This window comes from Nesoenas mayeri, assembly GCF_963082525.1.
Source record: "Nesoenas mayeri genome assembly, chromosome: 1".
NCBI classification, from domain to species: domain Eukaryota; kingdom Metazoa; phylum Chordata; class Aves; order Columbiformes; family Columbidae; genus Nesoenas; species Nesoenas mayeri.
Genome location: NC_137541.1, coordinates 211381879 through 211404909, shown reverse-complemented (window position 1 = coordinate 211404909; position 23031 = coordinate 211381879). Strand labels below are relative to the sequence as shown.

General features: G+C 44.5%; 1 protein-coding gene across 1 annotated transcript in view; it reads left to right on the top strand.

The window, feature by feature from the left end:
* Nucleotides 1–23031, top strand: part of FCHSD2 (FCH and double SH3 domains 2) — a gene marked incomplete at its 3' end in the record, with an annotated part of 166427 nt that overhangs the window by 125607 nt on the left and 17789 nt on the right. The window contains exons 11-12 of the mRNA XM_080350470.1: nt 11920–12036; nt 13597–13701. Of these exons, the coding sequence (XP_080206596.1) occupies nt 11920–12036; nt 13597–13701 (222 nt within the window). The remainder of the gene's footprint in view (nt 1–11919; nt 12037–13596; nt 13702–23031) is intronic.

Here is a 23031-nt window from a genome sequence, read left to right as displayed (position 1 = left end):
CAAGGCTCATTTTCTTATCTCCAAAAGTGCTCAGGGATTTGAAAATAACTCAAAATTACTGTATAAATAGGAATGAGAACTCAGTCGAGAGCTCTGCTTTGTCAGAATTTACTTTTAGCTGGTTTCTGTGCATGGATACAGATGCAAAGGTGTTTATGCATTTCAGCATTTACTATGAAATGTGTTTAAATATTTAAAATATACTCAAAACTTATTGAGCATTATATACTTTAAAATTCCTTCATTTTCTAAACAAGTTATGTTCTGGTTTTACACTTATTGAATATAAATAGTTGATGTTTTACATCAATATTTAAATACCAAAAAAGTTCATGAAACATATTATATATATATAAATATATGAACAGCTAATCAAAAATAATCCCTCATGTACTTAAGCCCAAATGAACAAGTTTCAGATAATGCTCTGCTTTTTCGCTATTCAGTATTTTTTTGTATTTTATACACTTTTTATATTTTATTTTAATCTTTATTTAGGATTTTTTATGTTTTCTGTAGGTCTGTATTTTATATATTCGTTATTTTAGCATTTCACAGAATCACAGAATGTGAGGGGTTGGAAGGGACCTGGAAAGCTCATCCAGTGCAATCCCCCCATGGAGCAGGAACACCCAGATGAGGTTACACAGGAAGGTGTCCAGGCGGGTTGGAATGTCTGCACAGAAGGAGACTCCACAACCTCCCTGGGCAGCCTGGGCCAGGCTCTGCCACCCTCACCGGGAACAAGTTTCTCCTCATATTTAAGTGGAACCTCCTGTGTTCCAGTTTGTACCCATTGCCCCTTGTCCTGTCACTGGTTGTCACTGAGAAGAGCCTGGCTCCATCCTCCGGACACTCACCCTTTATATATCTGTAACCATGAAGGAGGTCCCCCCTCAGTGTCCTCTTGTCCAGCTCCAGAGCCCCAGCTCCCTCAGCCTTTCCTCACACGGGAGATGCTCCACTCCCTTCAGCATCTTGGTGGCTGCGCTGGACTCTCTGCAGCAGTTCCCTGTCCTGCTGGAACTGAGGGGCCACAACTGGACACAAGATTCCAGGTGTGGTCTCCCCAGGGCAGAGCAGAGGGGCAGGAGAACCTCTCTGACCTACTGACCACCCCCTTCTAACCCACCCCAGGTACCATTGGCTTCCTGGCCACAAGGGCCCAGTGCTGGCTCATGCTCACCCTGCCGTCTCCAGGACCCCCAGGTCCCTTTCCCCTACACTGCTCTCCAACAGGTCATTCCCCAACTCACACTGGAACCTGGGGTTGTTCCTGCCCAGATCCAAGACTCTACACTTGCCCTTGTTCTAGTTCATTACATTTCTGCCCACCCCACTCTCCAGCCTGTCCAGGTCTCTGATGGCAGCACAGCCTCTGGCGTGTCAGCCACTCCTCCCAGCTTGGTGTCACCAGCAAACTTGCTGACAGTCACTCTATTCCCTCGTCCAAATCATTGATGAATATATTGAATAACAGCGGCCCCAGCACTGCCCCTGAGGCACTGCACTAGATCCAGGCCTCAACTGGACTCCAACTAGACTTTATTCTGTGATTTTAATACCAGAATAGGGTTGGGTGCTTGGTTTTAACTGTAACCTCTCGAAGCTAAATACACCCCAAAAAGTTATTATTGAATTTGATTAAAGTATAATATTAAGAATTAGTGCTGAGGAGAAATAATTGCCTCACCCAGGTAAGGAAATGGTGAGTAAATGCAAGTGGGAGCCTGGCAAAGCTCCACATTCCCTGAATAACTGAACACAACTAAAACCGATTTTACTTCATTTCCCCCACCCCAGTCGAGGTTAAAATAAGGTCTGAGATCTAATGTTCATATTTGAGGTTGATATGGAAGGGGTCGTTTGAAGAAAAGGGAAATTCCACCCCCTGGGGCTACTGACTCTCTTATCTGGGCTTGAATTTTAACATCGTTTCTGATTTACTTGAAGGATAATGAGCTGAAATTGCCTCACTACCTAATTGATTTTATTTTAATTTAGAGAACATGCTGTTAGAATTCTTTTGATTTCTTTTTTTTAGAGTCAGGATACACTGTTTAAGCAAAGCTTGGAATAATTTCTAAGTCAGACCAGAAATAATATTTGAATTGGCTACTAAAGAAATAGATCTCTGTTTAGATTGCATTGAAAATACCCATTTCATCCATTTCTCTGTGTCAGAGCTGATTCAAAAGATACTTATTTTTCCTTTAGTTACCTAATGAGAGCAATTTTTCTGTATTTCTAGTTATAATAGAATAAACTGTAGGTTATAATAGAATACACTACAGATTATAGTAGAATACACTATAGATTATAATAGAATACACTGTGGATTACAATAGAATAAACTGTAGGTTATAATAGCATACACTATAGATTATAATAGAATACAGTATGGATTATAATAGAATACACTATGGATTATAATAGAATAAACTGTAGGTTATAGTAGAATACACTATAGATTATAATAGAATACACTATAGATTATAATAGAATACACTATGGATTATAATAGAATATACTGTAGGTTATAATAGAATACACTATAGATTATAATAGAATACACTATGGATTATAATGGAATAAACTATAGGTTATAAGAGGATAAACTATAGATTATAATAGAATGCACTATGGATTATAATAGAATAAACTATAGATTATAATAGAATACACTATAGATTATAATAGAATACACTATGGATTATAATAGAATAAACTATAGATTATAATAGAATACACTATAGATTTTTAGGGAAATTTGGATGTGAACACGGCTGCTGTGATAGCCGAGGCAAATGAGAATAATTATGAGGGTGAAAATAGAAGTTCACTGACATTCTAATTTCAAAATCAATTTCAGTGAGAAGATGAGAAACTATTTAAAAATAAAGATTAATAATAGGGTTTGTGGCTTTCAGTGTCCGCTATACAACAAAAGTGCTTAATAAGGAGAATCGAGCGCTACAGGCAACAAAGCCTCATGAATCACTGGTTTAAACAAACCCCAGAACGTCAAGATTCTGGTCTTTCTGCATTTAAAATAGAATAAAATGCTAAAATACAGAGCTAAGCTTTTGCAGGAACCGTGTTTGGCATCGGCCGCCGTAACAATCCGTGCGCACAGTGTGTTCAGAGGAGGTTTCAAGCGAATGGTCAGTGATCCCCAGCACAAATTATTGAACCAGAATTCAAAATAAACACCCTCCTCCCCCCCCTAAAAACCAACTGGAGAAATTATTTTCATACATATGGCCCGTACAAATGTTCCTTTCATGGGTGCTTTTGGGCAGGAGAGTCTCAGTGACACCAGATGGCAAAGAACAGCTTCGATATTTATTGGGAATTCAATATATTACTCTAGAAAATGTCTTCAGTAAAAAAAGTGATCATGATGAGATTATTTTTCAACTCAAATAGTCCCAGGATCCCCTTTCTCTGCTCAGATACCCCTGAACCACCTTCCTTGTGATGAGTTTAAATGTAACTCTTCCCTGATGGGCTGTTCCTCATCCTTCCGCAGCCCCAAATGCTCAACACCATGAGAAGAGATGCAAATGTATTAGATTACAAAGCAGAATGTGGTTCTATAAAGCAGCAATAATAGGTTGGTTTGTTATTATCTTTATCATACAGAGCTTTATGGAACTTAGGAATAGTGGATATAGGTCCTTCTAAGTTCTTCTGAGTGAAAAGAAAGAACTACATGCAAATAATCTTTACTTTTAAAAAGGGGGTGTGTCCCATTTGTAACATTGAAAGTTTACTGTAATGCAAGTTAGTCCTAGCTCACTCTTGGCTAAACTAAAATTAAGTTAGTTCTACAATAAGAGACTAAACTGAGAACCAAACTCGACTCACAATTTTCTTACTACTGCTGTGTTTAGCCATCAGTTGTGTGAAAAATATCATGCATATCCCTGCATGTGTTGATGATAAGGTTGAGCTTGCTTTTGAGCTGGCTGAGGTCATTGCTGGACCGCTCTCCATCAGCTTTGCCAAGTCTTGGGAAACGGGAGAGATGCCTGAGGGCTGGAGGAAAGCAAATGTCACTCCAGTCTTCAAAAAGGGCAGGAAGGAGGACCCGGGTAACTCTAGACCGGTCAGCCTCACCTCCATCCATGGGAAACTGATGGAACAACTTATCCTTGGTGCCATCTCAAGGCATGTCAGGGATAAGAGGGTCATTAGGGGCAGTCAACATGGCTTCACCAAGGGGAAGTCGAGCTTGACCAACCTCATTGACTTTTATGAGGATATAACAAGATGGATGGATGATGGCAGAGCGGTGGACGTGATCTACCTTGACTTGAGTGAGGCATTGGACACAGTGTCCCACAGCATCCTCACAGCTGAACTGAGGGAGTGCGGTCTGGATGAGCGGGTAGTGAGGTGACTGTGAACTGGCTGAAGGGAAGAAGCCAGAGAGTCGTGGTCAATGGGGCAGAGTCCAGTTGAGGCCTGGATCTAGTGCAGTGCCTCAGGGGCAGTGCTGGGGCCGCTGTTATTCAATATATTCATCAATGATTTGGGTGAAGGAATAGAGTGACTATCAGCAAGTTTGCTGGTGACACCAAGCTGAGAGGAGTGGCTGACACGCCAGAGGCTGTGCTGCCATCAGAGACCTGGACAGGCTGAGAGTTGGGCGGGGAAACATTTAATGAACTAGAACAAGGGCAAGTGTAGAGTCTTGGATCTGGGCAGGAACAACCCCAGGTTCCAGTGTAAGTTGAGGAACGAGCTGTTGGAGAGCAGTGTAGGGGAAAGGGACCTGGGGGTCCTGGGGGCAGCAGGGTGAGCATGAGCCAGCACTGGGCCCTTGTGGCCAGGAAGCCCATGGTACCTGGGGTGGGTTAGAAGGGGGTGGTCAGTAGGTCAGAGAGGTTCTCCTGCCCCTCTGCTCTGCCCTGGGGAGACCACACCTGGAATCTTGTGTCCAGTTGTGGCCCCTGAGTTCCAGCAGGACAGGGAACTGCTGGAGAGAGTCCAGCGCAGCCACCAAGATGCTGCAGGGAGTGGAGCATCTCCCGTGTGAGGAAAGGCTGAGGGAGCTGGGGCTCTGGAGCTGGACAAGAGGACACTGAGGGGTGACATGGTTACAGATATCTAAAGGGTGAGTGTCAGGAGGATGGAGCCAGGCTCTTCTCATTGACAACCAATGATAGGACAAGGGTAATGGGTACAAGCTGGAACACAAGAGGTTCCACTTAAATATGAGGAGAAACTTGTTCCCGGTGAGGGTGTCAGAGCCTGGCCCAGGCTGCCCAGGGAGGTTGTGGAGTCTCCTTCTGTGCAGACATTCCAACCCGCCTGGACACCTTCCTGTGTAACCTCATCTGGGTGTTCCTGCTCCATGGGGGGATTGCACTGGATGAGCTTTCCAGGTCCCTTCCTGTCCCTGACATTCTGGGATTCTGTGATTCAACCTTGTCATGCCAACTCTTCTTTTCATATTCTTTAAAAGAAATGGCTGAGATTTTTAGGTGTGTTTTGTGCATTTGCGTGCAAGAAATGTTTCCTATTTTTTCCTCTGTCAAAGTGAACTTTTCTAGTCTGCAGCTACAAAAACAAAGAGGCTTTCGGCTCGAGAGCCAACCGCCTTTTTGCTTTTAAGACGTGCCATCTGCATCTGGATATAATCCCGTCAATGACAGAATGCAAGCTGTGTGCTTGTCCCCGTCGTAATGCGACTTCTGCACCTGCAACAACATTTTGGACAAAAATGGAGAAGTGACACGAGTCTACGTTTGTTAATTTAAGACACAGGCTGGCTGGCCTCTAAGCCCTTTAGCTGCTTGGAGTCATCTAGTACTTTCTGTTGGTTGACTGTCTGAATTTTTAGCGCTAAACACTGCTTTTGGTGTAATCTAAACCCTACGAGAGCGGCAGAATGTCCAGCTATGTTTAGCTCAGGTTTTTTGGCTCTTCTTTCATTCCTTGGCCATGGTAAGTGATTTTGGTTTCCCTCTTTTTTGGAAGAGGTTAAATTGAGTCACTGGACATCTTGCCACCACCAGGATCCAGTGCTGAAAACACTTAGGCAAGAGCTTAATTTAGTAAATCAGGTTCGGACCGGTCACTTCAGTTTCCCCGCCATCTTCCCTACGCTTTTGATATTTATGTCTATAGCAGATAAATCTCTGGTTTAGCTCATCTCTTCATACCTATTCCAATGGCAGTGGGTTTTTTATTTCTGACTTGATGGAGCCCGGATTTACCTGAGGATACAGACTTCTCAGGTCATCTGTAAAGCCCTCCTGAAGCGCATACTCTGCCACACCAGTCAGCTTCTTACTGCTTCTGTGCTTATAAGTTCATCTGCAGTCATCTTAAGTGCCAGCAGCTTCAAATCACAGAATGGTTTGGGTTGAAGGGACCTCCCCAGGTCCCCCAGTGCCCCCCTTGCCATGAGCAGGGACATCTTCACCAGCTCAGGTTGCTCAGAGCCTCTCAACCTGTCCCCCAGCAGAGCTGTTCCAGCCTCGCATCATTTCTGTGGCTCCTCTGGCCCCTCTCCAGCAGGTCCATGTGTGTCCTGTGCTGAGGACCAGCACTGGACCATCACTGCAGAGGGGTCTCACAGAGCGGAGCAGAGGGGCAGAATCCTGCTTGGTCTTGCACAGGTCAGGTGAAGTTCCTCCATTTATTCACAAAGCATTTCAGGTCTTAATGGATTTGAAACTTTTCTCCTTGGACTGTCTTCTCAGCCAATATTCAGCCTGTGCATTTCCAGTGTTCTCCCTGTTCTTGTGCGGTTTAGGAGTCCCTGTTTTCAGCTTCTTCCCCAAGAAACTAAATTTTGCCTCTTCATCTTGTCTCCTTCTTTCACCTATATTTTTGATATCCACGCAGACCACAGCTTAGGTTTCTCCCTAACTCTTTTTATTACCCCATTTTTGTGTTGTTTATTTTTAGACTCTTAAGCAAGGGTGAGGTCTGCTTGGATACAATGCCGCTTTATGAATAACTAATATAACCACTGTGATCCAATAACGATTCATTTCTTTTTTTAGTATGCCCTTAGGAGTAGCCACAAAGTTTGCCTTCATTTTTCTGGTCAAGGGCTTTTGAGAAATAGATTAAAAATCGAACACGCACTTGGGGGTAACACAGAAGGTCATCAAGTGACTGAAAACAAGCCTGTATTCTTTCTTCATGAAAATGAGATGCTGAGTAGGAGCAAGACCAATGGGAACACTGAAAATTCATTTTATAGGGGAGGAGCAACTCCGATAAGCTGGGGAAAAAATGGAGGTCAAATCATAGAGTGACAGAGGGATATTTGGTTGGAAGAGACCCTCAAGTAGTGATGAAGGAAGAGGGAAAGGTACTAAATGGCTTCTTTGCCTCAGTTTTTAATACTACAAACAGATGTTCTTTGGTTACTCGGCACTCTGAGCTGGAAGACAGAGTTGGGAAGCAAAATGAAGCCCCAGTAATCCAAGAGGAGATGTTTGGTAACTTACTACACCATTTAGACACCCACAAGTCTATGGGGGAGCTGGCGGAGGTGATCACCAAGCCACGATTGTTCGGTTATCAGCAGTCCTGGTTGAACCGGGGAGGTCGAGTTGACTGGAGGTTGGCCAACGTGAAGCCCGTGTACCAGAAGGGCCAGAAGGAGGAGCCAATAAACTACAGGCCTGTCAGTCTGACCTCAGTGCTGGGGACAGTGATGTAGCAGATCATCCTGAGTGCCATCAGGTGGCACATACAGGACAACTAGGTCAGTTGTCACGCCCAGTCACCATGGGTTTGTGAAAGGCAGGTCCTGCTTGACCAACCTATTCTCCTTCTATGACAAGATGACCCACTTAGGACATGAGGGAAATGCTGTGAGTGTTGTCTGCCTAGACCCTGGTAAAGCCTGTGACACCATGTCCCACAGCATCTCCTGGAGAAGCTGCAAGTCGTGGTCTGGATGGTGTGTCTGCAATGGGTAAAGAACTGTCTGGAGGGCCCAAAGAGTTGTGGTGAACGGAGCCAAATGCAGGTGTTGGCCGGTCAGGAGTGGTGTCCCCAGGGCTCAGTGTTGTGGCCAGTTCTGTTTAATCTCTTTATCAATGATCTGGATGAGGGGATCGAGTGCACCCTCAGTGAGTTTGCAGGTGACACCAAGTTGGGTGGAGTGTTGATGTGCTGGAGGGTGGGAAGGCCATACAGAGGGGTCTGGCCCGGCTGGATCGATGGGCTGAGGCCAATTGTGTGAGGTTCAGCAAGGTCAAGTGCCGGGTCCTGCCCTGGGGTCACAGCAACCCCAGGCAGCGCTACAGGCTCGGGGAAGAGCGGCTGGAAAGTGCCCGGCGGAAAAGGAGCTGGGGGTGTTGGTGCCAGCGGCCGAACATGAGCCAGCGTGTGCCCAGGTGGCCAAGAGGCCACCAGCATCCTGGCTGGTACCAGCACTGGTGTGGCCAGCAGGCCCAGGGCAGCGACCGTCCCTGTGCTGGGACCTGGGGAGGCCAAACCTCGAAACCTGGGGGCAGTTTTGGGCCCCTCACACCAAGAAAGGCCTTGAGGTGCTGGAGCGAGTTGAGAGAAGGGAACGGAGCTGGTGAGGGGCTGGAGCACAAGTGTGATGGAGTGGCTGAGGGACCTGGGGGGTTCAGCTGGAGAACAGGAGCTGAGGGGAGACCTTCTGATCTCTGAACTGCCTGAAAGGAGCTTGGAGCCAGGGGGGTCGGGCTCTGCTCCCCAGGAACAAGCGCCAGGAGCAGAGGAAACGGCCTCAAGTTGCGCCAGGGGAGGTTGAGGTTGCATCTGGGGAACAATTTGTTCCCCAAAGGGCTGTGGGACATTGGAACAGTCTGCCCAGGGCAGTGCTGGAGGGTTGGACAGACGGACATGAGGTTCTCGGGAACATGGTTTAGTGCCAGGGGTGGGTTATGGTTGGACTCAATGGCCTTGAGGGTCTTTTCCAACCAAAATGATTCTGTGATTCTATGAAAATACCATTAACCTGGGCTTTGTGCCTGTGTCCCTCTCCAGTGGGTTCATTTCCTAGAAATATTTGCTTCTGACTTTGAGCTAAAACATCTGGACATCTTATATTAGACTGTTAAAGCTTCTTGGGGTTTTTTCAGTCACTGTGAGCAACACAGGGATGCTCCCTGTCCTCCACCCCTCTTCTGATGACGGTCAATTTATGCCTTAAGGCATTCCGGAGGGAGAAGCCGAAGAACTTCAGGCTTCTTGGCTGAGTTACAGCTGCTTAAAATAGAGGAAGAAAGTGGCCTAGAAGTCGCCTGAAGTGTTAGATACAGTTCAGAGCTCCGTGGTGGGAGTGCGTGTGGACGTGTAGGGGTTGTCTTCCTTTCCCTTTGCCTTTTTGGAGTCATAGAACCATTTGGGTTGGAAGAGACCCTCATGATCATCAAGTCCAACCATAACCTGACTCTGGCACTGAACCATGTCCCTAAGGAAACCATTTCCTTCACAACCCTTTGAATCTGCTACCCCCAGCTCTCTCATAGTAAGAAGATGAAGAAGATTAAAGACCAGCTTCAATTTTGATGAAAAGAAGCTTAGCTGAACCAATTTTTGCCTCATTTTCAATTAAATCCTCTGTTAGCATAAGTTACTATTATTGCCTCTCCCATGAGGGCAGTGTAATCTGAAGGCATAAAAATCTTGCTTTCAAAATCACTTCAGTTTGCTTCCTATATCTCTTGATTTTAATCTAGCCTATATCAAATACTGGTATTAATATTACCAGCCTCCTCGAGCAATATTATACTGCTGAAATACGTGATATCAGTATCTCCTGCTGCATCAGCTGGATACTTCTCACCTAGCTGGAAAATAATTCTCCTCTCTTACCTCCCTCCTGCTGGTTCACCTTGAATTTCTCCTTCCTAAACACCTTTTGCACGCGTGTGGGATCTCTTCTAGTTTCAAACCGCACCTGACGGAGAAAAATTGTGTCTTGTTGACATAGAAATTAGTGAAACGGTTGTTTCATTCACACATGCATCTGCCACCTCAGTTTGAGTGGCACTCGACGTACTCTTGTCTTCTCGAATGATAATTTGTAAGGGCGTTTATTTTTTGTTATCTCAAAGGTTGTGCAAGGTTATAGAGGACTCGTGATAAAGAAGAGTGTGAGGTGGCTCTGGGCAGCAGTGACTGTCTTGGTAGGGACCTGTAAGACAGACTTTTGAGCAGGGCCTGTTGTGATAGGATAAGGGGTGATGGTTTTAAACTAAAGGAGGGAGATTCAGGTTGGACGTGAGGAAGAAATTGTTGGCCCTGAGGGTGGTGAGAGCCTGGCCCAGGTTGTCCAGAGAGGTGGTGGATGAACCATCCCTGGAGACATCCCAGGCCAGGCTGGACGGGGCTCTGAGCACCCTGAGCTGGTGAAGATGTCCCTGCTCATGACAGAGGTGGCACTGGGGGAGCTGAGAAGGTCCGTCCAACCCAAACCATTCTGTGTATCTATTTGCATGAGTCGACAAGTCATCCAGGAAAGAGAGTTGTTCTTCTGGATCCTTTTGAAATGTTGATTAACTTTTAATTCGAGGAACCACTGAAATTTATATTGTAAGAAGCAGTTTTGTTGTTCCAGGAGCACATCTTGGGGAGGTGGTGTGAATATAACGTCTCCTCACAGCTAATTGTACTGATGAGAACAGTATGAGACTGGCTCAGATTAGATTAAATGACATACTGGTTGAGGTTGGAAGGAACCTGCAGAGGTCGTCTGGTCCAGAGCCAGTTGCCCAGGACTATGCCATGAATATCTAGAAGGACGGAGACTCCACAGCATCTCTGGACAACCTGTGCCAGTGCTTGGTCACCCTCCCCATGGAAAAGTGTTTCCTGATGTTCAGAGGGAACCTCCTGTGTTTCAGTTTCTTCCCGTTACCTCTGGTACCATCACTGGCCACAAGAGCCACCTTTTCACCTTCCTTTCACATATTTATATACATTGATGAGACCCCCCTGAGCCATCTCTTCTCCAGGCTGAGCTGTCCCAGCTCTGTCAACTTGATCACAGGAGAGATGCTCCAACCTCTTCATCTTCTCCACAAACTCTCCACAACTTAATAATTATGAATTATTTATCCATATGCAGTATAGGTGCAGTAAAAGTGTACAGAACACCCACAGATAAAGAAGAAATATCAGGAAAACCACTTTAATGGAAAGATTTAGGCTGATTTACATCCTAAACACTGATATATATAGATATGTGTAAACATGCGGGTTAATTGCTGTGGCACTGATGGAAATTATAGAACAATTGGGAATGATTTGAGTAATTAAATGCTGGGAAGTGTCTTCAGAGTTTCAGATGGTTTCTGGTCAATCTGTAGACAACAGAGAGAACTTCATCCTGCTTTAGTTGGCAGTATAAAAACAGGCGTAAGATGAAACAATACCTAAAAATATTGTGTGAAATTCGAGCTGCTGGTTTGTAGACAGTTTTGGGGGAGGGACAGAAATTGATGTGCTATTCTAGAGTATTTGATGGCATTATGGTTTGCTCATTAATTACAAAGAATGAGCCTAAACGGCTGATTGGATCGCACTTCAACTTTCATCTTTGCTTCCTATAATGCATGTTTAGAAATTCAGTGATTTCCTTGGCTGGTTATTCTTCATCTGGGTGAAATGGTATTTCAGTTGTATTCCTCGTGTCTTTCAGTGTGTCTGGTATTTGGTGTCGTGCTGATATTCCTAAGCCAGAGAGTTATAAGTTCTCATGAGCTTTGATTTACTGTCATAGTTGCCTTTCCACAACGTGGTACCATGACCAAGTTCATAAGGAAGAGAGTTGGTTTTGCCGAACTTTCTTGTTTTGCACAAAACAAGATCCAAGTCTGATCAATATCATATCAAGTTATCCTATAACTAAGTCTATCTTATCTCCTGTGTCTGTGTCATGACGTGTTATTTTGTTTTCCATTCCAGAGTCGACAACTGGAGTCGGAAACTGGAACGACCGAAGAGCACAGCCTCAACAAGGAGGCGCGCAAATGGGCTACGCGGGTGGCCCGCGAACACAAAAACATCATCCACAGTCAGCGGGTAGGTCAGGAAGACATACATTTCTAGGTTTTATTTGTTGCAGCTCTACGCTGCATGAACAAGGAGCTGCCACAACCACCCGGGAATTATTTTTGTCCTGTTGTCTCTCCGTTTTCATCTTGGTTTGCTATGCTCAAACGGCAAAGTTAGTAGCTCCTCAAACTTTTTGGTATATCAATATATTTTCTTATTCCCATATAAATCTGAAGTTGTAGCCTCTACTTCACTGCAAATAACTTAGACCTGCCTCTATCTACACAACATTCCACTTATGGATCCGCTTCTGTCTGCACAACGTTCCACTTACAGATCCGCCTCTATCTACACAACGTTCCACTTACAGATCCGCTTCTATCTACACAACGTTCCACTTACAGATCTGCCTGTATCTACACAACGTTCCACTTACAGATCTGCCTCTATCTACACAACATTCCACTTACAGATCCGCTTCTATCTACACAACGTTCCACTTACAGATCTGCCTCTATCTACACAATGTTCCACTTATAGACTGGCCTCTATCTGCACAACGTTCCACTAAAGTTTCAGTGATTCTCTTTTCTCCACCGTATCACGTATATATTACCCATCGGAAAATAATAGATTGATTTGGATTTCAAAACTCTTTTCAACAGTAGGAAAATCCATGAGTAACGTGCACTTCAAACTAACATGAGGACAGAAAATTAAAGTGTATATCGATTACTTAAAATTCAGTTAAAGAGGATGCGTCTAAATGACAATATATATAATATTATATAATAATCCATGAGCTTCAGCCCAGGAGGACCTGGCTTCTAGTTCCACTTCAGAGATTTGGGTTGCTCCTCAAGTAACAAGACCAGAGTAGGTGTTTAACACCTTATGTGTCTTCTGCTGAACCTGGGTTGCTCTGGAGCAAAACCCAGAGGTTTTAGCACCAAGCAGAAGGAATTAACAGAGTCTGTGAGCAAAATATTGTAGGAAAAGCTCCCGTCAGAGGAAGGAGGGACCATCCTGGTCCTTGAACCTCATGCTCCTTCTGCTTTTCCTCCAAAGACAATACAACACAGTTACTGAACCAGTCACAGATTTGCAGATAACTGGTGGAGATTTGTGCAGTCGTGTGCTTTTGTTGTTTTAAATTTAGACCAGCGTAATCATATACGTGAACCTTAGAAACTCCGTGTCTTCCGTGATTCAGCAAATTCTCTGCATACAACATTCCTGCAAGTGCAGCAAATCTTTCTTGGCTTCCCCTACAGCGACTTCTCACTCGACATTTAAGATGCTCCTTTTCATCCTGACATGAATGTCGAGCAACATATCCATTTTAAAAATGTAAATATCATTCATACCACAGATCATGTTTTCATGAAGATGTCGAAGCGTGGAATATCCACGGGGAATACTGTGCTTTAAAATGATGTTTTGCCTCGATCATCCTCTTTTCCCCTTTTGTCGGTCAACCCAGCGTCTAATCAAACACTAATTTCCCTGCCTTGTGGTTAATATTTATTATATAAATGCCTTGTTAGCGTTTCCTACAGCTGGGGTGTATCTTCTTATTTCCGACAGACGCTTGAAGAGCTCGAGTGCCACGGGCCTGTGATGTCTGAGCAAACCCGAGCAGAACTGGAGCAGAAAATAGATGAAGCAAGAGAGAGTATCCGCAAGGCCGAGGTAAGAACAACATTATTTTAGCATCTTCATGTTCATCTTCAGGGTCCTGCTGGACAACAGAGTGACCATGAGCCAGCACTGGGCCCTTGTGGCCAGGAAGCCAATGGTACCTGGGGTGGATGAGAAGGGGGTGGTCAGTAGGTCAGAGAGGTTCTCCTGCCCCTCTGCTCTGCCCTGGGGAGACCACACCTGGAATCTTGTGTCCAGTTGTGGCCCCTGAGTTCCAGCAGGACAGGGAACTGCTGGAGAGAGTCCAGCGCAGCCACCAAGATGCTGAAGGGAGTGGAGCATCTCCCGTGTGAGGAAAGGCTGAGGGAGCTGGGGCTCTGGAGCTGGACAAGAGGACACTGAGGGGGTCACTCATTCATGGGGATCAATATGGAAAGGGTGCGTGTCAGGAGGATGGAGCCAGGCTCTTCTGGGTGACAACCAGTGATAGGACAAGGGGTAATGGGTTCAAACTGGAACACAGGAGGTTCCATTTAAATTGGAGGAGAAACTTGTTTGTGATGAGGGTGGCAGAGCCTGGCCCAGGCTGCCCAGGGGGGTTGTGGAGTCTCCTTCTGTGCAGACATTCCAACTCGCCTGGACACCTTCCTGTGTAACCTCATCTGGGTGTTCCTGCTCCGTGGGGGGATTGCACTGGATGAGCTTTCCAGGTCCCTTTCCAATCCCTGACATTCTGGGATTCTGTGATCTTCTTACCACACAAGGATTTCTGTTACAGCTGTTTCATTTTGTTGGCGGAATGTGAGAATTTTAAGATGGCTTTTTTCCCTTGATTTTGTACTTCTCAAATCACCGAATCAACTTAATGAAAGACTCATGATTAGAAGAATCATATTAAAAAAATAATCCTGATGAGGGATGATTAAACTTGGTGTGTTTTCCGCTGTTGTGCAAAGGTCAAGAATTGCTGTATTGAGGGGCTTTCTCTTAAATACAGAAAAAACAATCTCAAGTTACTAATTTCCTTCTGCTTGAAAATGGTGTTTAAATCTCCGTCTTCACGCTTTTTGGCTTCTGGAAGGAACCGCTACACGTTTATGTGCATTCTGCTCTAGTATTTTTTGATATACACATTAATTTGTCATGTCAATAGGAAAACATTCAAAATAATCTTTGTATCTCTACTTGGAGGTGCTTTGGGAAAAGTTCCAGAGGTTTACGAGACCTGTTGTGGGTTAAGAAAGATCAACGCGCTTCATACTTGACCGCGAGCGTTGGGTTGGGAAAAATCACCTGTTTTCGTGGCCAGTGGTTCAGAAAAACTGTTGCAAGCAACAGGAACTAATCTGTTCGTTTTCGGCCGAGTGGGTCGCTTAATTAAAACAGTAGAGCAAACGTAATTGTTTCAGTTAAGTGCTTCTCGTCCTGCTAAATATTCAGAGTACCTGATGTAATTAGCAACGTGATTTACAGTTCAAGAGGTTGGAAGGTGCTGAGTAAAATTATTCTTCCTGCTGCTGTGCTAAATGAAAATGTTCTTTGTAGAGAAAGTGGTACCTTTTATTTGAGTAAACTTTTTCGAACAGACTGAAGCAAAGTGCTTCAGTATATTTATAGTTAATGATTAAATGAGATTAAAATCAGAGTAAGAAGTCGCCCAGAAGGTTCTCGCACAAAAATAGTATAAAAGGTACAAATGAAATCAGTTTGGAACTTAAATGTCTACAAGTCTTAAGCCGGTGTGTTATAATTAAAATATCCCTTGCTTTACCAATATTTAGCATACATCCTATTTTTCAACAGAAAATAGTGAAAATGCCAAGTACTTGAGCCCAGGAGGATTCAGCATCTGAGTGATTTTCACTGATTTTCTTCCTTTTGTTACAAGTTTTCTAGTGTGTATTTCAAGGACGCTAAGTTGTCTCTGAGTATTTGAATGGTAGGTGCGTAAACCACTTTGTGACTTTTCTATATTACCCCAGAAGTTATTTATAATATCGATTTTTTTAAAGAGAAGCTACTGAATGAATTCAATAAGCGTTTTGCCTTTTATTTAGGGATGGCCTTTTGTATTTGGAAGGTATCAGTGCAACTTCATTTGCAGCTGCAGCAAGTGTTGGTTTATGTCCTGGTGTTTCTTGCCTTGATGGTGAAGACTTAGCCACAGAAAGCTCCTGTTTATTCTGAATAACGCAGCGAGAGGGTAACACATGGAGAGGATGCCAAGGGTTGCAGGGTATGAACCTTGAGATAATCGCCTCAAATCAATGGTTGTATCAACCTGCAAATTTCTCTTTCCATTCTGGAACAGCACACCTGTTATTCTCTCCCATTTCGCCTCCTTAACCTGCTCTTCGGTGCTTTTTGTTTGGAAATCTGTTCTCTTCCCCCTTTTCTTTCTCCATCATTTCTGAAAGGGGAGGAAAACTTCGTAAACACATTAATTGGGATTAAAATTCTCCTTTTCTTCTGGCAAAGCTGTTTTGATATCACTAGACACTTCCACTTGTGTCTTTCTCCTCGGGGAATTTGACATTCTTGACTCTATTTAACCATCAGAAGACAAATTGTCTAATAAAACATGAGTCAGACCCTTTCACAGACGACATATGTTGGTAACGTGGTTTCTCCGGGGTGCATTGCACACAGATTTATCCATCTCATTGCCCTCTTCCTCAGACACCTCGAATCCTTTGTAACCCCAGAACTGAGAGGAACCGAGGAACCATATCCTACATATATAAATTACATATTTTCTGACAAGCATGATGGTTGTGGCAGCCAGTACAGCAAAAAAATACGGTAAAAATGTGCATCACGTCAAGACATGATGAAGAATCCTGGTTACTAGTAATTTTTTGTCCTGATAACACCGCTGGCACCGGCAAAGGGCTAAAATTGACTGTGGTTAATGCTACACCTTATGGTTTAAATCCAGATTCATTCTATCCTTGTCAAAACAGAGTTTAACCCCTGCAGTGTCTGGGCTGGGTTTGATAAAGACAGAGGGTGCTCCTTTAAATCAAAGGTAGCACAATTCAAGCATCATCTGTAGAGGAGCTCAACGCCTTTGAAACACAATAATATGAGAAATTAAACAACTTTGGCTGCTCGTTTGCAATCAACCAACTCAGGTCACTGAACCAAAACTTCTGGTTTTTAAACTTTTTATGACAACAGTAAGGAAGGTTGCTGGGTATTTGAATTCTGCGTATGGATAAATCTGATTTCCCTTAGAATAACTCCCCATCTCTCCACTGCCTGTATCCCTTTATCTTTATCTCTTGGCGACAGCAGTCGACTGACCCATGTTGCAAAAATAAGTGCAAACAAAAGTTGAAGCTGTTTCCTTTGTTTCCATCGTCCTTCTGAAGCTGGGAGGAGTGGCTGACACGCCAGAGGCTGTGCTGCCATCAGAGACCTGGACAGGCTGAGAGTTGGGCGGGGAGAAATGTAATGAACTAGAACAAGGGCAAGTGTAGAGTCTTGGATCTGGGCAGGAACAACCCCAGGTTCCAGTGTAAGTTGAGGAATGAGCTGTTGGAGAGCAGTGTAGGGGAAAGGGACCTGGGGGTCCTGGGGACAGCAGGGTGAGCATGAGCCAGCACTGGGCCCTTGTGGCCAGGAAGCCAATGGTACCTGGGGTGGGTTAGAAGGGGGTGGTCAGTAGGTCCGAGAGGTTCTCCTGCCCCTCTGCTCTGCCCTGGGGAGACCACACCTGGAATCTTGTGTCCAGTTGTGGCCCCTCAGTTCCAGCAGGACAGGGAACTGCTGGAGAGAGTCCAGCGCAGCCACCAAGATGCTGGAGGGAGTGGAGCATCTCCCGTGTGAGGAAAGGCTGAGGGAGCTGGGGCTCTGGAGCTGGACAAGAGGACACTGAGGGGTCACTCATTCATGGTTACAGATATCTAAAGGGTGAGTGTCAGGAGGATGGAGCCAGGCTCTTCTCGGTGACAACCAATGATAGGACAAGGGGCAATGGGTACAAACTGGAACACAAAAGGTTCCACTTAAATGTGAGAAGAAACTTGTTGATGGTGAGGGTGGCAGAGCCTGGCCCAGGCTGCCCAGGGGGGTTGTGGAGTCTCCTTTTGTGCAGACATTCCAACCCGCCTGGACACCTTCCTGTGTAACCTCATCTGGGTGTTCCTGCTCCATGGGGGGATTGCACTGGATGAGCTTTCCAGGTCCCTTCCAACCTCTGACATTCTGGGATTCTCTCAGGTTGGAGTCTGAGGTTACTTAATTTTTCCTCTCTTTTTGTCTCTCTAAACTAAAGACTCCTATACGTGGACGGCCCCGTGTGGGTCTTGGTCCCAGGGCTGCCGTAATTCTTCTCGACGACGACGACGGGAGATTTTCCCATTTGTGCTCAACTCTACACTCAAGGAAGGTCTTGGGGCCTCCGCAGCAATTAATCCTATTTCCACTTAATTATAGGGAGCCACATTTTGTCTCATCAGTCGGATATCTACAACTCTCAGGAGAATATTTGTACCAGATAAGATTTGATTAAGGCTCATTATAGTGCTGTTTACTCCGTTTGATGAGTTCAGAAGCTCAGGTCCATTTTTAATTGGAAGTGGGGGACTGTTTTCTCCCTCCCCTTATATTTGGCAATGAATATTTATTCCTGTGCTGTGATAACAGTTGCATTTTTGGCTGAGCTCTTGTTCTGTTTAGGATTTAATCCATTAATCGTGCGCTCCTGCCGCATCTCAAGTAGGTTCAGCCTGTTCTTGAGTTCTTGCAGTTGAACCTTCCAACTGCGGTTTCATTCTCTGTGCTCATAAAAAATGGGAGAAAAGTGAATTCCGTACGCTTCCCTAAGATAAATAAAATGCAACAAGGCTACCAAGCCTTCAAAAAAGAGGTGAATTTGTAAAATCTATGGGTTTACTCAGGAAACATATGCTCAAGAGCTGACAAACAGATTGTCCTCTCAGGAGTAGGTTTGGAGGAGCTGTTGGTTTTTCTGGATGGGCAGAATGAGGATTAACCTGGAAAAAATGCCGCTGATCCACAGATGGGGAATTTTGAACTCTTTGGGTGAAAATATTATGGAGCAGAACATCGTCCGAGCCCTGAAGCTCTATCGCAGTGTTACAAAGACGTACAAGTCTTAGTACTTCACCAGCTCCATCCGAACGTTCAGTCTCACTGAGACTGTTGTATTGGAGGATTTTTAATCTTGAATTCGTACTGATGAGAAATTTGGAGAGCTCACCAGATCCTGCTGAAATATTTCACGGTATATTATTTTAACAGAGCTGATATGAGCAATAAAAAGTGTATAGAAGACTGGGAGATATGAATTAATGATAATTATAAAGGATATTTTGTCATGAGTGGACATTTAACAGAGGAAGGGATTTTATGGGATGAAGGGACGGGAACAAACACAGATATTTTGAAGCAATTGATGAAATTCAGTTGTAAAGGCTCTTGGGGGATGGCAAATGTATTTGCTCACTATATATCCTATAGATCCCTCTGTACTGTAGAAGCTTATATGTGAAAACAAATGAATACGTCATTTTGAAAACATCTTACAAGTGTCATCATGACTTGAAATGGTGCTGAAGTGAAGAATAATTCCTGTAGGGCTTTAGGTGGTGGGACTGTCAGATCTTTTTGGTACAGGGACTGGGGATTAATTTGGCCTACAAGGATAGTAATGCTTCTTAGTTTATAGATTTTCATTGTTATTATTTAGTTCTTTCAAAAGGTGGATCACACTGCAAATCCAACTCAGTTCCTTGAACATGTGTTTCGTAATGGATTTTGTTTCATGGGGTCGGTCAGATTTGGGGCTCTGGGGATGTCTCTAATCCAGCCACTGCTTCAGTCTTACTGAATCTTTTCGCTCTGAAACGCCTACAACATCTTCACTATGTTAAGAACCAGTATTCATCACCAGGACTGCAGAGAAGTTAAGGTTTGCATACATATATATACATTTCATTTCCTCCTTACAGAATTTGGGTCATTTCCATGCGGTCCCATTAAGAACAACTTTGTAAACCCTACAGAATACTGTTCTCATTTACTCTCTATCTCCTTCCCCGCTTCACAAAATCACAGAATGGACTGGGTTGGAAAAGACCTCAGAGATCATCAAGTCCAACCCTTGGTCCAACTCCAGCCCATTGACTAGATCATGGCACTAAGTGCCATGGCCAATCTCAGCTTAAAAACCTCCAGGGATGGTGAGTCCAGCACCTCCCTGCTTCCTCACTTTAGGAATTTCATATGGTTTTTTAATACTTGAACTTGGATAAACTCATTGTGCTGGTCGGGCTGGAGCTGCCCAGGTGGATTCTTCTCCATTAACTTGTGTTTCTTAACCTTGGCATTCGCTCCTGAGACACTTGATCTGTGTCAGCGTTTCATTTCCTCTTCGCTTCACCCAAAGAGCCGCCTTTGATTTAACTCTGTGCCGAATATTTAGCATATAAATTAACTCACCCTGCTGGAATAGCTGTAGAAACTTCCCGCCCATCCTCCCACTTAAAAAACAACCACCGCAGCAACTCGACGTTTGGAAATAATGTCATTTATTCCCATGGGGATGATGGTTCCAGGTTTTTGCAGGTAGCGGTTGAGCTTTGCCTGGAGCCACGTGGAAAAGGTGCTTTTTTGGCAGCAGAGAAGACAAAGAACACACAGGTTAGAGCAGAAGGAATCTCCTTTTTACCTGTGTTTTACAAATCTCTGGCATCTTATGGTCTTAATTTACAGTGCGATAGAGTAATGCAAATTACTGATAGATGCCTCTTTCTAGGCTGAGCCCAAGTTTGTGCCTCAGGGATAAAAAATTTCAGGCGAGTCCTGTTGGACACAATTTTAGTATTATTATTATTATTATTATATTTTTCTTTTTATTTATTTTTATTGGGGTGGTTTTAGCAGATCAAACTTTCCACCCCAACACCAACCAGGCGATGAAAGCCGAGCTTCATGGGTTATTCCCTCGTGAATCCCAACTTATCCTTAGTGCCATCTCAAGGCATATCAGGGATCAGAGGGTCATTAGGGGCAGTCAACATGGCTTCACCAAGGGGAAGTCGTGCTTGACCAACCTCATTGACATTTATGAGGACATGACGAGGTGGATGGATGATGGCAGAGCGGTGGACGTGATCTCCTTTGACTTGAGTGAGGGATTTGGCACAGTGTCCACAGCATCCTCACAGCTGAACTGAGGGAGTGCGGTCTGGGTGATCGGGTAGTGAGGTGACTGTGAACTGGCTGAAGGGAAGAAGCCAGAGAGTCGTGGTCAATGGGGCAGAGTCCAGTTGAGGCCTGGATCTAGTGCAGTGCCTCAGGGGCAGTGCTGGGGCCGCTGTTATTCAATATATTCATCAATGACTTGGATGAGGGAATAGAGTGACTGTCAGCAAGTTTGCTGGTGACACCAAGCTGGGAGGAGTGGCTGACACGCCAGAGGCTGTGCTGCCATCAGAGACCTGGACAGGCTGAGAGTTGGGTGGGGAGAAATGTAATGAACTAGAACAAGGGCAAGTGTAGAGTCTTGGATCTGGGCAGGAACAACCCCAGGTTCCAGTGTAAGTTGGGGAAGGAGCTGTTGGAGAGCAGTGTAGGGGAAAGGGACCTGGGGGTCCTGGGGACAGCAGGGTGAGCATGAGCCAGCACTGGGCCCTTGTGGCCAGGAAGCCAATGGGACCTGGGGTGGGTTAGAAGGGGGTGGTCAGTAGGTCAGAGAGGTTCTCCTGCCCCTCTGCTCTGCCCTGGGGAGACCACACCTGGAATCTTGTGTCCAGTTGTGGCCCCTCAGTTCCAGCAGGACAGGGAACTGCTGGAGAGAGTCCAGCGCAGCCACCAAGATGCTGCAGGGAGTGGAGCATCTCCCGTGTGAGGAAAGGCTGAGGGAGCTGGGGCTCTGGAGCTGGACAAGAGGACACTGAGGGGTGACCTCATTCATGTTTACAGATATCTAAAGGGTGAGTGTCAGGAGGATGGAGCCAGGCTCTTCTCGGTGACAACCAATGATAGGACAAGGGGCAATGGGCACAAACTGGAACACAGGAGGTTCCACTTAAATGTGAGAAGAAACTTGTTGATGGTGAGGGTGTCAGAGCCTGGCCCAGGCTGCCCAGGGGGATTGTGGAGTCTCCTTCTGTGCAGACATTCCAACCCGCCTGGACACCTTCCTGTGTAACCTCATCTGGGTGTTCCTGCTCCATGGGGGGATTGCACTGGATGAGCTTTCCAGGTCCCTTCCAATCCCTGACATTCTGGGATTCTGTGATTTATAGGACTGGGCTGGGATTTAAAACCGATTTGCAAGTCAAGGTTTATGTTGGGTTTGAGAAATTTGTGGCATTTTAATACTTTTTTAGAAAATATTGTATTCATAGTTATTTCTATTTATCACTGTGCAAATAATTCTGCTGGCCCTAAATTTGAAGGATACAGTGTGGCCTGTTCCAACCAAAATGATTTGGTGATTCTCATGAAAAGAACCGTTTCATTTTCACGCTTTTAAAATTAAAGCCTAGAATTTAAACAAAAATTCAAAGGGAAAAATGAAATTAATATCATTCCAGCCTTTCCATGATTTTTTCTTCTAAATTGCCAAATCTGACCTGCTAACGAATTATGTTCCTGCCACTAGAAAAAGATGGCAGGGAAATAAAATATTTCGCAAAAATATGGGTTAAGATCGCTTTGGAATTCTAATTTAATCAGATTTTAATATCTGAAAGTGCTCGTAAGTATAACTTTGGTCTAAAATAAGTAATTCTGAATTATCTATTCTAAAGCCTCGTAACCAAGGTATTTGTGGGATGTAAATGGACCCTGGGGTTTCTTACCCTTTTCATTCTTGGAACAGCTCTGTCATATCTTCTCTCTGCTTTTAATTTCCATGACTTGCAAAGAAATAGTTTCCATCTTCATCTTGTGCAAGCTATAGGGCTGAAGCCTTTCCTTAATTAAGCCTGGAACAGTAAATAAAGACAATTATACCATGCAGAGCAACGATAGGTATGTGAGAAATAGATAACAATATTTATATTTTTTAATAATTCGGCGTGTTTTTTTTTTCCTTTCATCTTCTGATAATTTATAATGCAAAAGAACGAACCACCCAGAACGCTGTTCGGCAGCTTTGTGGGTGGTGTAAAGATATCCCAGCCCCGAGCTATTCAAGAGTAATTGGGAAATAGCGATTGTAAATAGCAATTTCGCTATTAAATAGGAAAATATTTGTCTTAGGGTAAGGCTTAATGAGGTTTGGGCAGCACCCAGAGCGCTGGATTCCGGTGCTTTCAAAACTCACGCGCTTTCCTGGAGATATTCGGTGTTACTGGGAATAGAAGCAAACGCTTCATTTGAAATATTTTCAAGTCGAGGAGC